This window comes from Drosophila elegans, unplaced genomic scaffold, assembly GCF_018152505.1.
Source record: "Drosophila elegans isolate 14027-0461.03 unplaced genomic scaffold, ASM1815250v1 contig_468, whole genome shotgun sequence".
NCBI classification, from domain to species: Eukaryota; Metazoa; Arthropoda; class Insecta; order Diptera; family Drosophilidae; genus Drosophila; species Drosophila elegans.
Window position 1 is genome coordinate 937,842 of NW_024545855.1, and position 21,955 is coordinate 959,796.

The 21,955-nt window shown below is 38.2% G+C and overlaps 3 protein-coding genes and 1 long non-coding RNA gene across 4 annotated transcripts; 3 read left to right on the top strand and 1 right to left on the bottom strand.

Annotated features, from left to right (window-relative positions):
* Nucleotides 1–344: 344 nt before the first annotated feature.
* LOC108144016 (aminopeptidase N) lies at nucleotides 345–5,505 on the bottom strand. The gene is made up of 6 exons (XM_017268641.2): nucleotides 4,941–5,505; nucleotides 3,655–3,813; nucleotides 3,124–3,598; nucleotides 2,529–2,767; nucleotides 1,211–2,453; nucleotides 345–728 (listed from the first exon to the last, which is right to left on the bottom strand). The coding sequence occupies exons 1-6, from the start codon at nucleotides 5,432–5,434 to the stop codon at nucleotides 417–419; spliced, it is 2,922 nt and encodes a 973-aa protein (XP_017124130.1). The 5' UTR covers nucleotides 5,435–5,505; the 3' UTR covers nucleotides 345–416.
* LOC108144017 lies at nucleotides 4,557–7,585 on the top strand. The gene is made up of 4 exons (XM_017268642.2): nucleotides 4,557–4,586; nucleotides 6,765–6,915; nucleotides 6,977–7,258; nucleotides 7,320–7,585. Exons 2-4 carry the CDS (start codon nucleotides 6,769–6,771, stop codon nucleotides 7,383–7,385), a joined length of 495 nt encoding a protein of 164 aa, XP_017124131.1. The 5' UTR covers nucleotides 4,557–4,586; nucleotides 6,765–6,768; the 3' UTR covers nucleotides 7,386–7,585.
* A 1,404-nt stretch (nucleotides 7,586–8,989) lies between these two features.
* On the top strand, nucleotides 8,990–9,673 carry LOC108143813. Its single transcript, XM_017268335.2, has 2 exons — nucleotides 8,990–9,142; nucleotides 9,205–9,673. The coding sequence occupies exons 1-2, from the start codon at nucleotides 9,020–9,022 to the stop codon at nucleotides 9,316–9,318; spliced, it is 237 nt and encodes a 78-aa protein (XP_017123824.1). The 5' UTR covers nucleotides 8,990–9,019; the 3' UTR covers nucleotides 9,319–9,673.
* A 350-nt stretch (nucleotides 9,674–10,023) lies between these two features.
* Nucleotides 10,024–10,643, top strand: LOC108143814. The gene is made up of 3 exons (XR_001774342.2): nucleotides 10,024–10,181; nucleotides 10,241–10,307; nucleotides 10,368–10,643. It is a non-coding gene; the product is annotated as an uncharacterized LOC108143814 (long non-coding RNA).
* The last annotated feature ends 11,312 nt before the right edge of the window (nucleotides 10,644–21,955 follow it).

The window sequence follows — 21,955 nt, forward strand, 5'->3', positions numbered from 1 at the left end:
AACGAATAATTTAATTTATTTCAGTAACAGCATCACAATTTTATTTAACAGTTTCTCCAAAAATATATATATAATACTTTTACAGATTTAACCAGTTTGCCAGCAGTTTACAATGAGAACAGAATTTATAGGTCAATACAAATATGTTTTATAGTTTCTTGAAAAAGCCTGCAAATACTGTTTACCAAAGCTTGTCATATAAAAAAGGCTATAGATCAGATGACCATTTATTGCCGATGACTTTTCATTTATTTTGTGCTTATCAATTCACCACAGAAGTCTCTACGTTGATTCAAAGAGTGGTGAAAAGCTCATTCCTTTTAATTGATAACGACTTAACTCTGTTGTTTTATAAGAATTAATTTATTTGTAATTAAGCTTGTACTTATGCAGTCCTTAGATACCAACAATCGTAATCATCTATACATATCTATCATTCGTAACGCAGTCCGCACCACGCGAGTGGCATCCTTAAGGATACCTTGCGGCCGGTTCGATCCATTTGCCGCACTGAGGGAGGCGGCCAAAAGGTCTTCACTTCTGCTAGTCAACTGAGGAACCTCGCCCAGTAGCCAACTGTGGATCTGCGTCTCGAACTTGTCCTGGAAGTTCTCGGTGATCTTCACCTTTTTGCCCACCAGCGGAGAATCGGACTTGATCAGTGCGTGGTTCGATTTAATGCCCTCCAGTTCCATGTAATCTGCAATGGTTTGGCGCAGCCTTTCAAACTGAAAATTAAGAAAATTATATATTAATGAATTGCAACAAATATTTCCATAGGTAAATCTTAGAATCAGAACTCACATAGTCTGCAAAAATAATAATCTAACTATACATTTTTAAATTGATTTTTAACTTGATGACATACACCAAAAATTATTTTCTTCAATATTGTGTGGAGTGTTATAAAATTAAATCTTTATATTTGTAACTTATTAACTTATTTTTTTCATAGTATTTATTGATTTCTAATCTACTGATGTATATAAATTTTGTTTCCAATTGGCTAGATTTATACATTTTGTATACACAAGGGCTTACGGTTTCATTTATTTTTCACTTTGACTAATTTTTATTGACTTTGTAGAAAATACTTTGGAGAAAAAAGTAAAAATAAAAGTCTATTAAATTTACCCTCTTTTTTAAACAAATTAAAAATTGTAATAGCACATTGAAAACAATATGATTAGGATTGGATGTTACTACTTACATGTGTCCTCTGATGTCTGGGCACAAATTCAGCGATCTGATTGAAGTCCTCCACAAAGTTTGGCGATCGGCAGACCAGCCTGTAGTTGCGATCGATATACTGCCAGATGACTGGTCGCGTCGACTGACTCGACTTGAACACATAGAGGATATACATCATGGCCTCGGGTTCGGTAAGGATCATGTGCGAGGAGCTCTCGCCCAGGAGGACTTCCAAATAGTGCAAAAGGTGGCGATGACTTTGAGTGCACCGCAGGGCATAAATCATGTCATCGTAGTACTCCGATCCGCGATCCGCTGCCTTCAGCACATCGATTACCCTGTGAAAGTCGCGATCGCTTAGGTATCGTACACCCATGCACAAAACAGTGTCGTATGTGCCATAGTATTCCGAATCTGTGGTTAGATTGATTTTATTGATAATATACTCCTTGGCCAGACGGCGAGTGTATTCCAGGCACTCAGGAAGATCCGCTAAGCAGGCCATGTGTAGTATCCTATTACCCCGATCCAGGGAAATATTCGCAGTCTGGTCCACATAGACTCGTCTGAATATCGGAGTGACCAGGCGGCGCACAAACTCATTGAAATGTTTCTGCGATGAAGTGCCAAACAGATTTTGCGACAGGCAATCGATGGAATCGGCCACCTCATTCCAGGTCAGTATATCCTCCTCGAGCTCCAGGTACTTAAGCATTTCAAACACCACATCCACCTGCTCGATTTCGTTGTGCTCGATGAGGGGCTTAAGATCACGGAAGAGTCCGGCTCGATTTACTGGATGGATGACGGAATGATTGGCCTGCAGCTGCCTGGCAATGGCCATTAGATTGTCCGTATCGTAGTGGACGAAATAGAAACCCGTCTGCTGTTTGTTCACTATAATCCAATCCCTGCCACTCAGGTGGATATTAAGATCTTCCAGTGGCACAGAGTACTGCGCCTGGGGTGGCATGAATATGTCCACCTGGGTGTCCTCGAAATTGGGCGACTGTTCGGTGGCAAAGTTCAGGGGTATCCACCAGAGCTCGTCCTTGGAGTGAACCGATCGCTGGCTAAATGTTATGGTATTGTTCTCATAATTCCGCTTCACCACCAGAATGGGCAACCATTCGCTGTGCGTCCAGGAGAGCATAATTTCCCTTATCCGCGAGGCCCACGACTTCTGCGAGAAGTACTCATCCTCCTGGAGCTCCGCCTGCAGGGCATCGAAGAGGTTCAGCTCGTTGGCCGCACTGTAACGACTGGGCGAAAGAGCAGAGGACCTTGGCCCATGAGTTCCAATTGACCAGTTCGATGCGACATTCACTAAAACTTACTATTTCTCCAGAAAGTGGCTGATGCCTCGCACGAAGACCTTCTGGCGGAAGGCGTGGTGGAACATCCTGATCACGCAGGCGGCTCTTTTGTAGGAAATAATGTCAAAGACTCCCATTATATCCTTTTCACTCTCCACGTACGAGGACATCGGACGGACGTCAAAGAAGCTATTATAGCTGTAGGCACTATCAGCCTCATGGGCCACAAAAGTCTCCATTACTTTGTACTCGGGGTAGAGCTGAAACGAGTGTAATGTATTGTATCAATTTAAAACTTTTATTAATTTTATTAATTTATAAAATCAATTTATAACATTTATTACCCATCATTTGTTCAACCAAAAGTATTGATTAACATGGCAAACTCATTCGTATCAGTACTTCATATTAGTTTTCGTGGTATTAATTAAATAAAATATTCTTATTGAGACCTTTTCGTATCTATTAGTTTAAAAATCTTGTAACAATATTTTAGTTTGTATGATAATTTCTTTTTTGGGTGTATACGAAATTTTTAAATTAAAAAGTCTGCTTCTTTTGTATAAAGAATATCGCTTTGTAGCTTCTTTGAATCTAGAATATAAAAATCACCTACCAAATCTGTGATCACATAGCCAAAGTAAGTCGCAAATCCCTCATTCATCCAAGTGTAAGTCCACCACTCCGGTGAAACCAAGTTGCCGAACCACTGGTGAGCAATCTCGTGGTTCTGGGTGATCCTATCCCACAAGGGATTTCGTGGATCCAAGGTGGTGTTCTTTAGCAAACTGGTGTCCTTGTATGTAATTAGGCCCCAATTCTCCATGGCAGCTCCATAGTTCTTCTTAAGCGCCACATGATCTAGTTTTGGCAGGGGATAGGAAATTCCGAAATAATCCTCAAATGCAGCCACCGTTCGCACTGCATTCTTCAATGCACTTTGACCCTTCTCCTTGGAAGCTGGCGGTGCGTAGATACTTTGCGTGACTCCTCGATATTTCTCAGATGTGCTCTCGAAATAGGAAATGACAAATGCCACGAGATAGGTGGATATTGGTGGGGTTGTGTGAAACAAGGTGGTCTTTAAATCACTGCAACAGAATTCAAAGTTAATAAATATTTTAAATAGCTTAAGTTATCTATTTACCCATGAGCTAATATTTCCTTGACTGGCATATTGGATATGGCTGAATAACTGCTGCCGTGTGTTATCTTTATGCTGAAATTAGACTTGATTCCGGGCTCATCGTAGCAGGGAAATATAAGACGCCCAAATGTCGGCTCCGATTGCGTGGCGGCTACAAATCTATAGGATAATTTAAATTAATAAAGGAAATCAAATCATTAATAATAAACAATTCAATTTCAACTTGTGTGGAAACCCCATTAACTAATTAAACTTAAAGACCACAGTTTGTTGACAAGTGTAATTGCTGTCTGCCTACGATTTATGATTAAACAAAATCATTTCAGTCCAAAAATTCCCAGTCCCATTTTCAGATCATTGAACGCTAAGCAAAAAAACCAGTCACAGCCTGCGGCAGCCGGAATGATCAATGATCAATCACATTAAGAACCTGCTCTCACTTCCACGGAACAATCGAGTCTCGTTATTCCCATCCAGTGCCAAAAACTTGGGTCATGCGAATATGTTGCCCAATCGAAATCAAAACAAATCGAGTTAATCGAACTTAACATAAGTAAGACACCAAATACTACACAATGCATATAGCTGTTCGTTTTGGTTGTCGTTTCACTATATTTTTGATAAGGTGTGACTCCTAATTGCCGACACAATCATGCCCCATTATAAAGAAATCTCAGTAGTTCGGGCCCCGTGTGTCGTTTTGTTTACATCGTCACCCCAGTGACGCGCTCTCGGATCAACCGATTCGATTCTGCCATATGCGATGAGCATATAGCATATATATACGCCTGATAGCGATAAAGACCCACCACGCCAGCAAAGTAATTAAAAGGCAAAGCCAAACAAATGGAAATAATAACAAAATAAAAGTGAGAGCGTAGGCAAAGTTAAGTGACCAACACAAAGTGCACGGCGAATCTATTATCTGTTGTGTAAGAGGAATTTACTTATAAAATAAGTGAACGTTTGCCTTTTAAATGGGTATTTCCCTGCGTACTTTTAGTATCTTTTAGTTTGTATATATTGCGGGGGATCAAAGTTTAATATATGTATTAACATGATAAGAATTTCCAGAATTGGCACAATGTAGAAAACAAGTAATTTTAATTTAAATACATTTTTTTTTTAATTAAATTAAAAAGGCTACCAAAAAATAGTTTTGACAAAGATATAAATAACTTTTTTCCTGGACTTGCCACATTACCATTAAGCTGAAGCCACATTTATTCCCTATTGCAAATCTTTTCTGACCCCAACACTGTTGCTGGGAAAGATAAACTACTCACGCGGGGCGGTTGTTCTCCTCTTCGCTATAATCCATGTAGTAAAGACCCGCGGGACGTGTTGTCATAATGGCCGTGTACAGAATCTCTAGGCGGTAACGCTGACCCGCCTCGAAGGCCTGGAAATTCTCCATCGGATGGATGATGAGAAAGGCCGCCGAACGATGCAGCGTATGAGTAAGGTTGTCCACGATCTCAAAGCCTCCATTATCCATCAACTGATGGACATTAATCTGAATATCGGACAGGTTCTTGGCGTGCAGCACTATCTCATTCGTCGACTGCCGGATGGCTACGTCAATGGTGGCATTTCCGCTGAAGAGCAGTACGCCCTTGTGAATATCGCTGGATATGTGCAGGTTGTAGAACAGCGGATAGGTTTCGTTGGGCAGGCGAAGGGAACGATGCCGCTGGGGCACGGATGATGCGCTGACCACCAGGGCCAGGGTCACCAGAAAAGCACCCAAAAGCGGCAGTCCAGACAACGGCGTGATCATGGTGACACTTGGTACGCGGACCGGATCGATAATTTGTATTTGCTCGCGCCCTGGCAACCGAAACTCGACTGAGCGGCGTTGTCGAGCACGCCGGCGGTTATAGCTAAAGCTAAAGCCTCTGAAGTCCCGATAAGATAAGACCGGACGGCTGATCGATGGGCACTCGTATAAGAGAATACCTTACTATACATTCTGAGTGCTCAAACACACTCAATGCTCTGGCTGGAGTGTGGGTCTTCCACTCGACGAAAGGGAGCGGCATTGAGCAGGTCACGGTGCGGTCCTTGGCACACTAACAAACACACACACCAACAACACACCCCAACGATGCGGGCTTTCCACCCAACACTCACTCTTTTTCCATAACAGGTGCCGGTGCACAACCCTTCGGGTATACCCGTACTTCTTTCCAGTTCAAATGCTTCGAGAGATAAACACAATCAACCCCTAATTAGTATTATGTGTACCTACTATCAATAACCTGTTTCTTGAAGAACGTCAATATCTGCATGTACTACAAGAATATCTCGTTCTTTTGTTTTTGCCATTAAATTCTCGAGTCATCCGAGTGGTGTTCAATTAATTTATAACGTTTTACCTTACAAATATTAAGCAGCATTTTTATATGTATTAAAAATTAAACAACGATTGACCTTTTTGTATTTCAAGTTTTACTTTGTGTCTGTAGTTTTAAGATAATTGGTTTTTAGTATTCCTTGATGTTTACCGATGTTTTACTTATTAATAACACATATTTATTGAATACAAATTATAAGTCGTTCACTGTATACAATTTTAATCGTTATCTTTTTTTTATCAACCGCTATAAATATATACAATTTGATCGTTAATTTTAGAGCTAAACTAAAGGAAGTGGAATGAAAACAATTGGATATATTTTTTATTGAATAACTTTTGATTTATTTATATATTTTTATTTTTGGTATTTATTTTTTTTTTTGTTTGCAAAAGATTCCATTGAATTAAATACATCGCTGTGATGATAATAAGCATATCTTAATAGATCTTTGTTCAATTTAGTTTATATCAGCTCATACAGTTCTTCGAAACCTTACTTTTATCATTATTGAAACACTCAGCCCTTTTGATGATAAATATTGATTTATTCATACTTTACCTTCTTGATTACGCATATTTCCGACCTGTCATTAGTTTGGACTCATAAAAAGTAAACAAGAATGAAAATGAAGAAAACAAATTAGACGGTATCTGGTAGTCACAATACCGCCATGCTATTAGTCATTTTGCTTTCGTTCCCTGAGCGCTTCGTTCGCAAAATCGAGATCGTTTATATTTTGCAATCCCACAGCCGAATGCGTCAGTTGAAGCTTAACTTTGCCAGAGTAAAGATGTCGATGATTCCTACGATTGCCCGTTTGGGACTTTTATTGTGCATCCTGGGCTATGTGGCTGCACGCCAGGATTCGGGAAGTAAAAATTGTCAGCCAATCGAGGGATATGTAAGTTTTCTAAGTTAATATAATTAAATATTGTCTATTAAAAATCCAATTTTCATTGCAGTGTCAAATGCACTCAGATTGCTGTTCGGGAAAGTGCATGACCTACCTTTACAAGTGCGCTCGTAGAGTGGACATGCCCTACCCAGTTCCCTATTCTCCAAACCAAATCTATGATGTGGTGAAAGCACCAGTTAAACCAGTTAAAGGTATCAACGAGCACGTGCAAATTGTTGGTCTTCCCAGTGAGTCAGATCCATCGGATGATGTTTACGATTTTAAACCAAGGGCTGGTTTCGGTCCAATTGAAGGATCAGCAGCAGAATGCGGGAATGTCGGGGATCCGGTAAGAAAACTACATCATCAATTTGACCAACTTTCACTTTCGATATATATTTATATTTTAGTGCTCCCGGGCTGAGGAGTGCTGCAATCTGCGATGCCACACGTACATGCACAGGTGTGTCACCTAATTAAACTGAGAACAATGAGTGACTGAGACAATCAGCTAATTACCAAATTAAACCAAATTTAAAAAGGAGCAGCCCTTCCTTTTTAGATGGCAATACTTTTTTAGTGATAAAAATGTTTTAATTCGAAATAAAACGTTTAACAAACTGTATTATTTAACCAAAACCAATCTCTAATAAATGAAAAATTATTATTGCAGAAATTTTAGATCTGTACTTTTTAAAATGTATTTGTAACCCAACAGCCAACCAATAAACAAAAGTGGCTTAAGGGGCTTAGAAAGAGCAAAATTATTGAACCAAGTTTAAAGCTTGGAAAAACCGTGTAAAACACTTGGACCAAAGAACGATATATAATCAAACAGAAGTACAAAGCGCTTGGCAAAAAAATGCAATGTCATTGCAAGCTTTAAAATTGATAACTCATATGCAGCATTGTGGTGCTGGAAAAAAAACCCATTTGCATTTACTGATAATTTTATTAACTTCTGTAAACATTATCAAAAGTAAAAAGCTGGGATGTGAACAAAACCTTAATGCTAAATATAAACTCATGCTCTTCATATTATTCTGTAGAGCTTATTGTTCATTAGATAATCTTGCTTTCTTAATCCGTTAATGTTCTCAAACAAAATGAATGGAAAACACTAGAAAACGACCTTAACCCACTAAAATCAATAACAAATAAAACGGCCTTTAAACACTGATTGCCCAACATGAAGCATAGCGTGCCACTTAAATATCTTCTTTATCTTTGAATTTTACCTTAAATATTGACAGGGGCACTTCCCAATTATCTCGAGCGACTTGACACAAATGTAACCCGACTTCTTGACTTCTGCAAACAGAGGAGCATGTTCAACAAGCCTAGAGCGTTGCAATTAATTATTGCCGCTGGGTCAGCGAGCCAATAATTGTGGGGTTTATAAGCCAAGTTGTTACCAAGTTTGGTTTTTAGTTCACTTTCAATTAGACAGCAATTAGAAGTCATGTTGGCATTTTTATTGGTCCTTTTAGTCCTTGCTGTAAGGAATAATCCGGCTTGGACGTATATAAACTAGTTTTGGACTCCATTGATTTTGGATTCTGTTTTATAAAAAAAGAAACTTACTGAGAGAACAACATAATAATGCGTTGTTTAATACGTTCCATTAAATATGTGAACAAAATTTTAAAAATTATTTTACCTTTTTTCGTTTTTAGTCCCAAGTTCAAGCTGTGCCAGCTGGAAAGGATTCCTCTTCTAAGGATGCAAAATTACCGTTGATCTCGAAGCCACCGGTGCAGCAGCAGCTGAATCCTCTCAACCAGGATGAGGTTACCATGTTCACCAACATGTTCCTTAGTTTGTTCCGCGGAGTAGCCGACTATCGAAATATGGTGGCCGCCGATTCGGTTCAGAGTGTTTGGCAAAGTCCGCCGGTTGTGGATTTCAGTCACCGACTTTTTGCCACCTAGACTTATTGTTATTCAATACGAAACTGTTTCTTTTAAAACCAACTATAATAACATTGCTGATGAAAAAACTCTATTTTTCATTTTTGCCTGGATTGGTATATAAACGTTATTTCTATTTTAGAGCATTCAGTTAGAAATCCAACATGAAGTTAAGTGCACTAATAATAATCATTGTCCATATGTTTTTTGGTTTAAACATCGCTTTGCCAAATCTTCACGAACTTTATGGCATGGAGGAGTTTTGGCCACTTAGTCTGGGTAATGCCACCGATGTGCTGCCTATATCCACAAATTTAACTCAAGTAAAAGACTTAAAAATGTTTGATTCGATATATGAATAAGCTAACTATTTATTATTTCTCAGAGGGAACGTCTGCACTGGGCCGACAAATGTGTGCAGTTTAGGAGTAGGTGTACGATGGCAGAGCACTGCTGCAGTATGAAATGCTTGAAACGTGTTTATCGCTGCGTTACTTAAACTCCTCAAAGGGAGTTTTACAGATAAGTTAAAGAAAATAAAACATATATTTTATAATTAAAATTGTACAATTATAATTATTATCATTTTATTTCCTAAAGTTCTGCTTGGTATTTACAATGCGTAATATTGTTTAGACTTCTAGCCACGCTTTTAAGGTTGTGTAAAAAGAGTATACTCAGCGTTGTATCACTTATCCCTAAAAGTATTCAACAACATAATAGAAACCTTACTTGTTTATTTACAAGCAATTTATTTTAAAAACAAGATAACTAGAAGAGCACTTCATTTACTTTCGCATTTTCACGGCGGGCTATATAATACCTTAGCAAAATAAGATTACACGCCAAAAAACACCCAGAGAAAAATTATAATAAATTCAACTATTTTTACTTTAAATTAAATATTTTGGTACTGTTTTAGCCCCGAGGGGTGATGTGTTTAAGTCAAAGTGTGTTAGTTTTTAGTTTAAATTTAAATCTTTAATTTTCCTATTGGATAAACCAATTAAATATGTTAATAACATTATCTAGCTCTTAGTATATTTTAAGTAAGTTTATATTTTAAAAATCAATGTTGCATTCAAATATTTTTGATGTTTATTTTTACTATGAAGTTTTCCTCTGTGTGTATATATATTATTTTCTTCAAAAAATCATAAAACAAACTAAAGTAGTATTTTAGAGATGTAAATAAAACGTTTGTTTCAGTTGTATCTAAACTTTGCTAGCGTAAAGATGTTGTTTGTCCGATTGGTACTTATGTTATACATCCTGGCCTTTGTGGCTGTAACTCATAACCAGATCTTAGTGACTGCAACCACTAAAGTTCCCACCCAAATTTGCAAGCGACGAGGCGGATATGTAAGGTTTTATGATATAAAATAATTGATTTGTTACATTAATGCCAACATTTTGAACAGTGTCAAAAGAAAATGGATTGCTGCTCGGGAAATTGCATACACGTGGCCGGAGAATGCCAGTGAAAATGTAAGATAATTTCTTCATCAATTTGACCAACTTTTACTGTCAATTAATTTTTTTTTCCAGATTTTCCAGACTGAGAATTGCCATAATCTGCGGTGTCACACTATTTGTTTCTGGTTATTACAGCTGTCTTCATGGAAATAGCACTGAAGATGACCATCACTTTCTACATGGATTTATGATTATTTTTTTTAATATAACTTAGTAAATTTTTGTTTCAATGTGTTCAATATATTTCCAGTATGACTACCATTTAGTGAAAAACGACATATAATGAAATATCAGTGTCAAGCTAATAAAACCAATAAAGGTTTTATAAACTAACTACAACTAAACAAATATACTTGTGTATTGTTGTGTATCCTTTATTATCTATTGAGCTGATTGGCTGTTGTGTTTTGGAATGGCATATGCCAAATTACCGTTAGTCAGCTTGGACTCGTCTGTCCAAAGAATATTACGCCATTTTGATATTGGCCAATTTACTGGCTGCTATTTCCATGAACACAGCTGTACTTAATTTGACAATATAAAAGAAAACGCTACGTGGCAATACTAATCCATATCCAGTTTAACTATATGCGAAAGCGAAAGGCGCCACTTAAATCTGAACTTTCCTAGGGTGAACATGTGGACAGTCAGACTTTTACTCCTTTTGTGTATCCTGGGCTTTGTGACTGTCCTTCAGGCTTGTGTGGCAAATGAGGGTATAGTAAGTTTAAGTTATATAAGATCCCAGATTGCCTATTTTCAATCTCATTTAAATCCTAGTGCCAGATGCACATGGACTGCTGTTCGGGAAAGTGCATGACATACATGAGTAAATGCGCCGCGAAGATCTCTGGATATAAAATTATATGACACATTAACATCCATACAAATAAAACGACCTTTAAGCACTGATTGCCCAACATCGTGCCTCTTATATATCTATCTATAGTATGCATAGTATTTTTCTAGAATTTCTATACTTTGCGATGTCACAGTATTTATGGTAATTACGTAATTTAACATTATAAAAAAGCGCTGCGTGGCAATACCAAACCATATCCGGTTCAAGAGCCAATAGAATCTAAACTTTCCCAGCGTGAAAATGTGGACCGCCAGACTTGTAGATATTTTGTGTACTTTGGGCTTTGTGATTGTAAGTTTAAGGGACACAATACCCCAGATTGCCTACTTTAATTCTTATTTAAATCCTAGTGTATGGCCGTGGTGTGCAAGATGGGAAAGTGCATACCTCCGTAAAGCGCTTGATTACAAAATGTAAATTAATAAATAAATTTTTTACAGTTTGTCTTCTCTATTAAACTCTATGCTCGCATCGAGAAGATGTCAGCTCAAATCTTTTCTGTTTAGTCGTTCTGTCGGCTGGCAATAACCAACCTTAGCCGTATCAACTGACAGAGTGAAGTGAAGTGTTTGGCTGCTCACAATCAATTTACAACTGGTAGTGTTTGTCAGTGGCGTTTACCAGCAAACAATATTTCCGCCCACACACACTACATTCGAGTATTGAGCAGACAATGCGACAAAGCGGCATCAATGTGAGTTTTTCCACTCATAGACATTTGCATTGACACACGACTGTGGGGGGGGAAAAGGAAGCCCCCCTTTCCCCCTTTTTGTGCAAGTGTCTCCGAATGATCCTTTCCCCTTTTCAGTGCACACAAAGCGCACACAATGAGTTTAGACAGCGATTGTTTGGCTTTCTTGGCGTGTGTTAGCCGCTTCCTTTGTTGTTGTCACGCCCCGCATTTCTGCTGCAGTTGGATCAACAATGGCCGAAAAGACCCATTAAAATATGACCGACTGGCACTTGAATTTTTATGGGACAACCACTCCCCCAAAAATATGCCACAATAAACTGCAGCATAGGTGACCCTTTTCACGCCTTTTTAAACGCCCATTAACCGCAATCTGCCGTTTTATGTGCTATGATACATATACAAACCCATACCCAGACACATACCGAAAATAGATTATTTTTGCAATCTTATCGTCTAGTTTGTTGCCGCACGTGCCAAAATCCGTTGGAATTACATGGAAATCGCATTCATAGTTGAGTGTTTTTGCCTGCATCGAATATTCTGGGGGCTTTTGGAATTTCTCTTGGATTTCTCTCGCTTTGCATTGGAAATTCTGCGATTTGTTTTACCAGCATGCGGTTATTATTTGGCACTTACTGGCTCTGCAGTCTGTGGTTTTTGCCACAGGCATCACCTCTTCCCCACAAAGGAAGACATCAAAAACTGCGGAACCGGAAGATATTCCAGGCATGCAGCCCCAAGTACCCAAGACCCCTTCTCCAGCGATAAGAGTCGGCAGCTTGATGAAGTTTTGGCGCTGGCAATGCCTGGCAGGAAATCACTTTCGTTCCCCATCCTAATTTCCAACCAAAAAAAAAAAACCAAAGTAAGATGAAAATCGATTGCTTTTGGCCATCAGTAGCAAATATTCCATATGCAGATTGATTGGCCTGAAAGTATGCAAGGCCGGTGAAAAGCCACCAATTTGTCATGTGTTTTTTATTGCAGCCGACGAGCGTCTTTAAGTTGGGATTTCTCTTCTTTAACGACTCATGCCCATGGATTGTGTAATGTATGCAGGTGTGTTAAACTTTTTCATTGCACGTGCCGGCAGACACTTAAATGTCGAATGAATAATTCCGCCTGCCATCGTCAGTCGGCAAACTTTTATTGCTCTTGGCACACGAGCGAGTGGCAGTCAGTAAAGTGCCAAGAAAAACACGGAACAGGTGCCGCAGGGCACTTCTCATTCCGTCAGCTGCTTAATTGGAGTTCACAGCAAACTAAATGATGCCCAAATCCGTCTTACCGGAAGTTCTTTTTTTGCGGAGAGTGCATTGCACTGCTTCAATGAAAACGTGGCGTATACGTGATGCGGACAACTGGCCAACCAACTGACTAGCCGAACAGGCAGGGTTCGACTTATCAGTAACGACCTTTCCTTTGGCCTTTCAGACATAAATACCTACTCACTGAGAGTTGAAGACTTATCAAAACGAAATATAAAATATTTAAAAGTTTACTTTGAAAGTCGCTGAGTTAATACCCTTTGAGGGTAAAAGAATAAATCGAATATAATTAAAAATATGCTCCAAATATACTTGTAAATTTTAATAAAATGTTGGTTTTTATAGTACATCATTAAATCAACTTTAAAGCAGATATTAAAGTATTTTTTTGTAGAAGATTTTTATATTAAAGGAAAAATATTAACAACTACACAGCTTAAAATGGAATATTGTGGAATATTGTATATGTATATATATTGTAAGAAAATCGATCCTATAAAATAAAATTTAATATCAATAATAATCAAAATGAAACATCTCAAATCACATCTTGTCCAGAAAACTGACTATCTCCGCAAATGACAACGCCCAGTGGCTTGACTTTCCCACATTAGGGTAATATTTACAGCTTGAAAAGGATTTCTTTTTTGTGGCCATCACATATGTTTATATTTGCATTTGTGGCTGAGGCACAAAAACAGGGATTTACTACGCGACGGTGTGTGTTTGTGGGCTTGTGTTTGTTTGGCAGGGCCATGAAATTGATTTTAAATGCGGCGCAGCCCAAAGAAGAGGATTGGACACTCTTTCAGAGGACAGGGCAAACAGAGTCGGTAGCGGTGATGATGCTGATGATGATGATGGTGATACCCGCGCCGATGTCGTTGTACGCGGATGAAACCGCACGTATGACAAGTCGTTAGTGTGGACTTAACTGGCAAAAGGAAAAGCCACACGAGCAACAGCGCTAGCAACGGAAAATCAAAGCGAGTGTCCATCAACATTACGAGACTCGCGCCAGAATCCTGGGCAGACTGGGCGGGAAAATGGAAATGCGGAAAAGTGTCAACGCTTGTCAGGGGCGGCCATGACCAACCATAAGCCTGTAGCCTGCAAAACTCATTATATTTCTGCTTGCCGCTCTGATTTTTTTCTCTTTTCTCTCCTTTTTTTTCTGCTTTTCCAATTGAAAGCGTCGGCCCTTTAATGTTGGTTTCAGTTTCAGTTGCTGTTACTCTTTTAATCGCACACGCATGTTTAAAAAAACAAGAAAGAAAGCAAACTTCGGCAAGCCGAAGTTCATATACCCTTGCAGCTATTGCATGAATTAAATACTTTTGAAAACATTTACATTATGATTTACTTCAGTATATACTGAAAAACAGTGAAGCTATGATGATTTGCAGCTCAATTATTAGATAGTTATTTTATATATTTTTATTAGTTCTATGGGAGCTATATGATATAGACGTCCGATTTTGATAAAATTTAAACCATAATTCTGAAATAATTAAACATTGCCATATGTCGAAGAACTAAACAAAAAATTAAAAAACAGAAAAGTTATAATTTTTTTTCATTTATTTCTCCGATTGTTCCTATGGGAGCTATATGATATAGTCGTCCGACTTTGATGAAATTTAAACCGTAAATCGAAAATATTTAACCATTACTAAATGTCGAAGAACTAAACAAAACATTAAAAAACAGAAAAGTTATAATTTTTTTTCATTTATTTTTCCGATTGTTCCTATGGGAGCTATATGCTATAGTCGTCCGATTTTGATGAAATTTAAACCGTAAATCGGAAATATTTAACCATTACTAAATGTCGAAGAACTAAACAAAAAATTAAAAAACAGCAAAGTTATAATTTTTTTCCTTTATTTTTCCGATTGTTCCTATGGGAGCTATATGCTATAGTCGTCCGATCCGGCTCGTTCCGACTTATATACTACCTGCAATAGAAAGACAACTTTTGGGAAAGTTTCATGCAGATAGCTTTAAAACTGAGAGACTAGTTTGCATATAAACGGACGGACAGACGGACAGACGGACAGACGGACAGACGGACAGACGGACAGACGGACGGACAGACGGACATGGCTAGATCGACTCGCCTAGTGATGCTGATCAAGAATATATATACTTTATAGGGTCGGAGATGTCTCCTTCACTGCGTTGCAAACTTCTGACTGAAATTATAATACCCTCTGCAAGGGTATAAATATATAAAGCAGAGTGTGCTGCTGTCAGGCGAGCGCTTTGATGTGTCAAACGTTCGATGTGGAGGAAAAGGGAGCGACACGAAATGAATAACAGAGGATGCGAAATTTGCATTCAAAGGCGGACACAGACAATGTAATCGGAGTTACAGCAATCTGACCCCCGGCTTTAAGTTGACCTTTGAAGGTAAACTTTGCCCACGCCCCCTTGGCCAAAATTTGCATTTATCGACAGATGGAGGAGGTGGCGGCTATGGTAAACTCTCATTAAAATGTAATTGCCCATTAAAAGAGCGAACACAGGCTCCTTGGCTCCCTGATTTGTCCACTTTGCTGTTTTCGAGTATCGGGTTTTTTGTCCAGCAGCGCTTTGTTTCGAGTTGTTACGTTAATTGAATCGACGAAATGACAAGCAAAACGATTCCTTTTGTATGCCCACGGGCAGCTGGAGATGGCCACTTGGGCACTCGTTACGCATACGCTCCGTGGCCCACACAAAACATGCCCCGTGGCAGTGACCGCACATCGGAACAAAGACACCACTCACAGGCGCACATGGAGAAAAAATACTTTCGTCATCAATTAAGCTGTGTCCTTTACAAAAAAAAAAAAATTCCTTCATGTGCACCATCATTCAATGAAAAATATATATAAAAAGCTTAATGACAAAATGGCGAAATTATTTTAAATACACAATAGATTGCATATGGTTTTACAACATTTATTTGCAGCGGGGAACGAAAATAATACTTATTTAAATTTGTTATTTTAAATGGGGTTACTTTTTGGAACAGAGTAAAAAGTGTTTTCCTTTTAAAATAAAAATTTTTAATATTAATGTTCAGTTCTAACTCTTCTTTTTAATTGCTTCATTACTCTAAATTTTTAAAATAAACCTCTGAAAAGATAAAAGCATTGAAAATTATAATATGTGCCTACCTTAAAAAATAATATCTTAAAATAATAGATTAATAAAGTGTATATATTTTTATTAATCATGCTTATAATTATATTATATCAACCATCGTTCTCTGTGCATTTACACACGTGTGCTGTCTGACATGTCCACTTTACTCTATTTAAACAATTATCATCAGCATTATCATTATCACCCAGAAGTTTCGTCGTTCCCTGTTAACATTTTTTTGTTGTTTTTCAGTTTTGTTTTTGCCTTCTGGGAGTCGGTAAGGTTTGACCCCAGAAGCATCAAAATGGAACAACACAAGTTTTGTTTTTAGTAGTAGTTTTATTTTCCATTTCCATTTCACTTCGATGGTCTGATTCGATGTTTGCCAGCTTGACAGTTCGTTTGGGCCACTTTCGGTTGCTAATTGTTCGGAGAATGGCAACAGAAAACTGCAAAAAACTTTTATTGAAGAATTGATATCCTAAACGAAGGAAGCACACTACAAACTGAAGCGAACGCTTCTTTAAGGTGCAGTTAAAAACTTTCTAATTTGCCTTTGGTCTTAGTTTTGGCAGCCAACTTTTGTACAAAATAATTAATGAGCCCACGTCTAACAAGATGCAAAATTGGCACTCTTTTGACACTTGGGGCATAAATATTTAAACCTAATTGCAGACGCAGAGCGGTAGAATCATTTAATTTTTTTTTTGTTGGTGCGGCGTCGACAACAGAACCCAATGTGGTGTAAAAGGATTTCCTTGTACAAAACATAAGCCTAGCCATTGCATATTAAACATGCACACACATTCACAAAGTGCCACAAAAGCCAAGTTAAGTCCGTTGGAAAACCATTGCGCATACGCCATGTGGGCTTCTGGGTGTTTTAGTACGCTCGTCCTGCTGACTGTTTTAATGAAATTATCTGTTACACATTGCCCCAAAAAACCCTGCTGTTTGAGAGTTTTTAATTCAATTCTTTTTCAGCAGCAACTCAATTTTGAGGCCACTTATGTGGCTTCAGTTCACAAATTTCCCTGATTTGCAGTATACAAAGTTAGTTAAAAAAGTTTGCAATTCTCGAAAAAAGCTTTTACATTTCAACTATGTGAGTTAGCTGTGTGGCTATGAGTGCGATTTGTTGGCAATCCACTGGTTGACCTTGTCGCAGCTGCAACACCCAGTTGCCACGCAACGGCAGCCAATTACCTCCAAATCCCTGGCAAAACAGCAACTCAACCGAGATCCTGACCGCGTGTGTGCTTTCGGCTGGCTGCCAGTTCTAATTACCCATCTGACTTGTCTGATTTCCAACAGATTTTTTAATTAAGAAAGCTGCAAACCGCTGCCAAAGGTGTGCAAACAGATCAACGCCATCCAGAAATTGAAACTGACACACTGCCAAAATGTAATCCCAGTCATGGCAGAAAATATTCAAAGGGGATAATCAAAGTTTATGCGTCATGTGCTTTAGCTAGAGGCTTCCACATAATCCTTTGCAAAAAGTTAAACTTTGAAGGGTTCACTAAACCTTAAGCTACGTTTTATAAACATATTGCAAATGATAACCACAGCAATAATAAGGTTCCCTTTTAACACTGTAATTTTTTCCTTAAGTCTGTAATTAAAAATAACAATAAAATATAGGACACAGCCGTAAAAGGATGCTGCCTTTAAAATATAAACAGAGAGAATTCAGCAATTAATCAACATTAATCCAACAAGTCTTACAGACGCAGGCCAGAAATAACATTTTCGCTTGTATCATTTTAGCCACGTTTTAGACTGAAATTTTTAGCGGAACAGCAAGCGCTCGTTAAATATTTCAGTCTCATTTTAGTGCAACCACAACCGCACTAAGCGTTCGCACATGGGCGGAATTCGAATTGATGGACACTATTTGAGGGCAAATAATTTCGGACCCGCTGTTTTGCGGTTGACCATGTTCAAAGTGATTACCATAATCAACCATAAATGATCAAATAATTCTGTTCGAGTCTGCTTTTGGGTAACTTAACTAACCCCAATACACTGCAGATATAATTATATTTTATTTTTCCGCTTTCCAAAGCGACATCATTAATCACGCCGCAAGTAGACGGACATTCATTCATTGTTAGTCCGAGATAACTGTCAAAAACTTTAATTATATTTTCAATATGACAAGGCTGTAGCTGCTTTAGGCTAACAAGTTGGCCAACAGCAGAGTACGAGTACGTGCCGCAGGCGCCTATGAGCAGGACAAATTCCGACAATTTAGAGGGAAAAACTCGCAACGCAATGAATGTATTTGCTCAGATTTGGTTTGGCTCTTTGGCTGCACGGTCAGCTGAAATATTATACTCGGTTCCTGCATTGACAGACCCAACCAGTTGCTGCACTTCAATAAAGTCAAATTGCCATTCAATTTGGACTGTCAGTGCCGACCACCTACGCTCTTGGGTGCTGCTGCTGCTCCATTGTTATTTTTATTTGTATTTGTGCAAATTGAAAGCACTCGGCTTAATCCCGACGCCTCGAATGGCTGCTAGAAAACCAATCAGCACTGAACATCAATTAAAAAAAAAAAGAGAATAAAACAAGAATAGCTTGGGAAATTATAAAGCGTAACCAGAGCAACCAATCTGCCGGGATTTACTTCAGGCAGTCCGTTGCCCTTCGAAAGGAAAAAATTCCAGAGCCCCCTCGGTTGCCCCAAACTGTGCCGATTCGCAGAAATATGTGTTTGTGCTGTGAAGAATTGCCCAGGAAAATACCTATTTAATGAAGAGTTATTTTTATACGCAGTGCGTTTGGTAAATGTTGAATCCAACTCTATAACGTATAGTTTATACTGGGATTATAAAAATCCTTATACCTATCTACTGATTTCATTTGATTAAAAACGCATATTAAACACTATGAATAAAAAATAATAGGAAATAAATAACAGACTGTATGAAATGTACACATGATAAATTCGGCAGAAAAATATTTCAATCTTAGTAAAAAGCGCTTTAACTAAAAAAATGTTTTTCTTTGCTTTCAGAATTGTTGAGTAAAATGCTTAAAAAAGTTTAAATGTCAAATATTAATGAAATTTTAGCCCCTGTTCATAATAAAACAGAAACAATTTAGTTTTTTCTTAAATTTAAGATATATTAGGTGATGTGCTAAAAAAATTCAAATTTTAAACATCGTTTAAATATAAATGTCGACGTTTAGATAAATTCAAAATGTTTAGTAATTAATTTTATTATTTCCCTGTGCATATATGTGAAATGCATATATATGTATACAATGAAGTGCTAAATGAGTACCATTTCCGGGTTCCAATAAAAATCAATTGATTTGAGATTAAGTCTTCTGCCATTGATTGCATTTTAAGTTGCCGTTCGTGTTTATCACGGAAATCGCGTTTGGCTAACGAGCCTAACGAAGTTTTCAATGTAATTCAATTGCGAGGGAAAACAATGGGCGATGCCATCATCCCCATAATTGGCCCGTCAATCTCGTAAGCTTCATTAGCCGCAACGGCTTAATGCGCACCAACCGGGCGTATGCGTAATTTTTGACACTGCCGCTGAAAGAGGCGACAAACAGGGCAATTCAATTAGCAAAGCGACCAACAAACGATGGCCAAAAGTCATGTAGGCAAGACAACTCCCTCTGTTCGATGTCCAATGTCTGCTGATGTCCGATTTTCAATGGTCGATGGTCAGGTTCATGGTCAAAAAAGCAGGTAAAATGGGGCCGGGTTTGGTAAAAGCAACTGGCACGTTGATTGAATTGCCAAGTTTGTTCGATGCGCGACAAATTCAATTGGTTGCCACTCACACACACACACACACACACACCCATTTTAGCAGAGTCTAGCAACAGGCTGCAGGCATTTGGGGGACCTTCTATTCGGGTGTGCAATGGGTGTTCCAACAGGCAGGTGGAGTGTCCCGGTTAATTGCTTTGGAAATTGCATGTGACGAACATATGGCTTATGTTAGAAGGATGTGGCCGTGACACGGCGCTGTCTGCCTGGTTAATTGGTTTATGGATAAGCCAATTTTAGCAAGCGACACCAACAGTTCCAAAGTCACATCACAAGAATTCACAATCAATGTCATAACATTACATTCCTTCTCAAATAAGGATGACTTTTATGCAAAATAAAATGATACACATTTGTACGTCAGACGGAAAATATTTAGGAAAATATAGCGAATTTAAACAGCCCTCTTAAGCTATTTTGTACCGAATTATATACAAGTTAAAAAGTCAAATCTGTTCAAAAACGGAAAATTAAATTTATTTTATTCAATATATGGAAGGATTTAATTAAATATTTCACAAAATTATGATAACTTTAAAGAAATTGAACTTAAACTTTAAAAATATATAATATTTTTATACACTAAGATATAATATATTTAATTTCAAACTATTAAAAACAAGAAATAACAAATTATCCCACTTTCGTTTGATTGCATACAAATTTAAGCAATTTTAACTCCTAATTTAATCAGAATACACTGCAAATCATCCAATTAGTAGCTAATATCCAATTCCTTGGTAGACAAATCTGAGAGTCATTCATTAAATTACGTACATTTACGTGTTTAATAACTCAACGTCTAATTATAATTTCATCTCAATTTCACAGATTGCTTGGAAGCCGCCTGCCATACTTTAACAAATATTGGTTTAACAATGTTGATTTTGACCTGAGAAACTTTGCCATTTTTTCTTCATTTACGGCAGCGTTTTATAAATTCATGAGAGATTTATTTTGGGTGCAAGGTAAATTCAATTTGATTTTATGTAAAATTTAATTCGGTTTAATAAATCTGTGAAAGAGAAATGTATTCTATTTCTGTGTCATATACTATAAGATTTTAATCCTACTTCCGGGGGACCCGACCAAAAATTGTATATCCCTGGGCGAACCATATATCATTTGGTCAACTTTCGTTCATTCAGTCTGCAGTGGCAACGACTATAGCCCTCTGTTTGTTTATGCCTCGTTAAACTTTTTAGCCACACGCATAAAACATAAAGCGCTTTGCTAGGGCAGATCAATGCCTTATGTGCATAGTGGGGGTGGTTGTGGGTGGCGGTGGGTGGCGGTGGGTGGCAGTGGGTGGTTATGGGTGGCCATGGCTGAAACTGTGAATGGGCTTACTCTGAAATTGAATTATGGAACACACACACAAGCATACAGATATGGAGGTGAACACACATAGCCGTGACATATCGAGCGAGACGCCATGAAATACAATATCTGACTCTGGAGTCAGAAGAACTGCATGGCGCGATTTCGATGGCTTCGTCGTTTTAGACTGCTAACGGTAGCATTGCTATCGGTCCACCCCAAAACACCCCCCCACAATATTCATCCATCGAATGCAAAACGACATCCTCACAAGCCCGGGCCAGCCACATTGTTCGACTCTTTCATTTTCAGCTTCACATTTCTCTATCTGCCTCCCGCTACCACGCCTCCCTGATCCACGTCCGCCCCCATCTGGGTTGTTGTTATTGTAAATTATGGCCACAGCCGCAGAAAAATAACAGCAAACAAAAAAAAAACCCAAACGGAGACTTGGGAAATAGGAAGAGGAATGTGTTTCAACAGGAAGAAATATCAAGTACTCTGCTCGTAGATTTATTAATTCTTAGCTAAAAAAAAAACGTAGGTAATTTTTTAAATATAACATTTTAATTGGTAAGA

Coding starts and splice junctions, on each gene's coding strand:
- LOC108144017 (XM_017268642.2), top strand. CDS start 6,769: ATGCGTCAGTTGAAGCTTAACTTTGCCAGAGTAAAGATGTCGATGATT. Junction 6,916..6,976: donor GTCAGCCAATCGAGGGATAT/GTAAGTTTTCTA, acceptor TTTTCATTGCAG/TGTCAAATGCACTCAGATTG. Junction 7,259..7,319: donor GCGGGAATGTCGGGGATCCG/GTAAGAAAACTA, acceptor TTTATATTTTAG/TGCTCCCGGGCTGAGGAGTG.
- LOC108144016 (XM_017268641.2), bottom strand. CDS start 5,434: ATGATCACGCCGTTGTCTGGACTGCCGCTTTTGGGTGCTTTTCTGGTG. Junction 3,599..3,654: donor AAGGAAATATTAGCTCATGG/GTAAATAGATAA, acceptor ATTCTGTTGCAG/TGATTTAAAGACCACCTTGT. Junction 729..1,210: donor CCAGACATCAGAGGACACAT/GTAAGTAGTAAC, acceptor CTTAATTTTCAG/TTTGAAAGGCTGCGCCAAAC.
- LOC108143813 (XM_017268335.2), top strand. CDS start 9,020: ATGTTTTTTGGTTTAAACATCGCTTTGCCAAATCTTCACGAACTTTAT. Junction 9,143..9,204: donor TATCCACAAATTTAACTCAA/GTAAAAGACTTA, acceptor ATTATTTCTCAG/AGGGAACGTCTGCACTGGGC.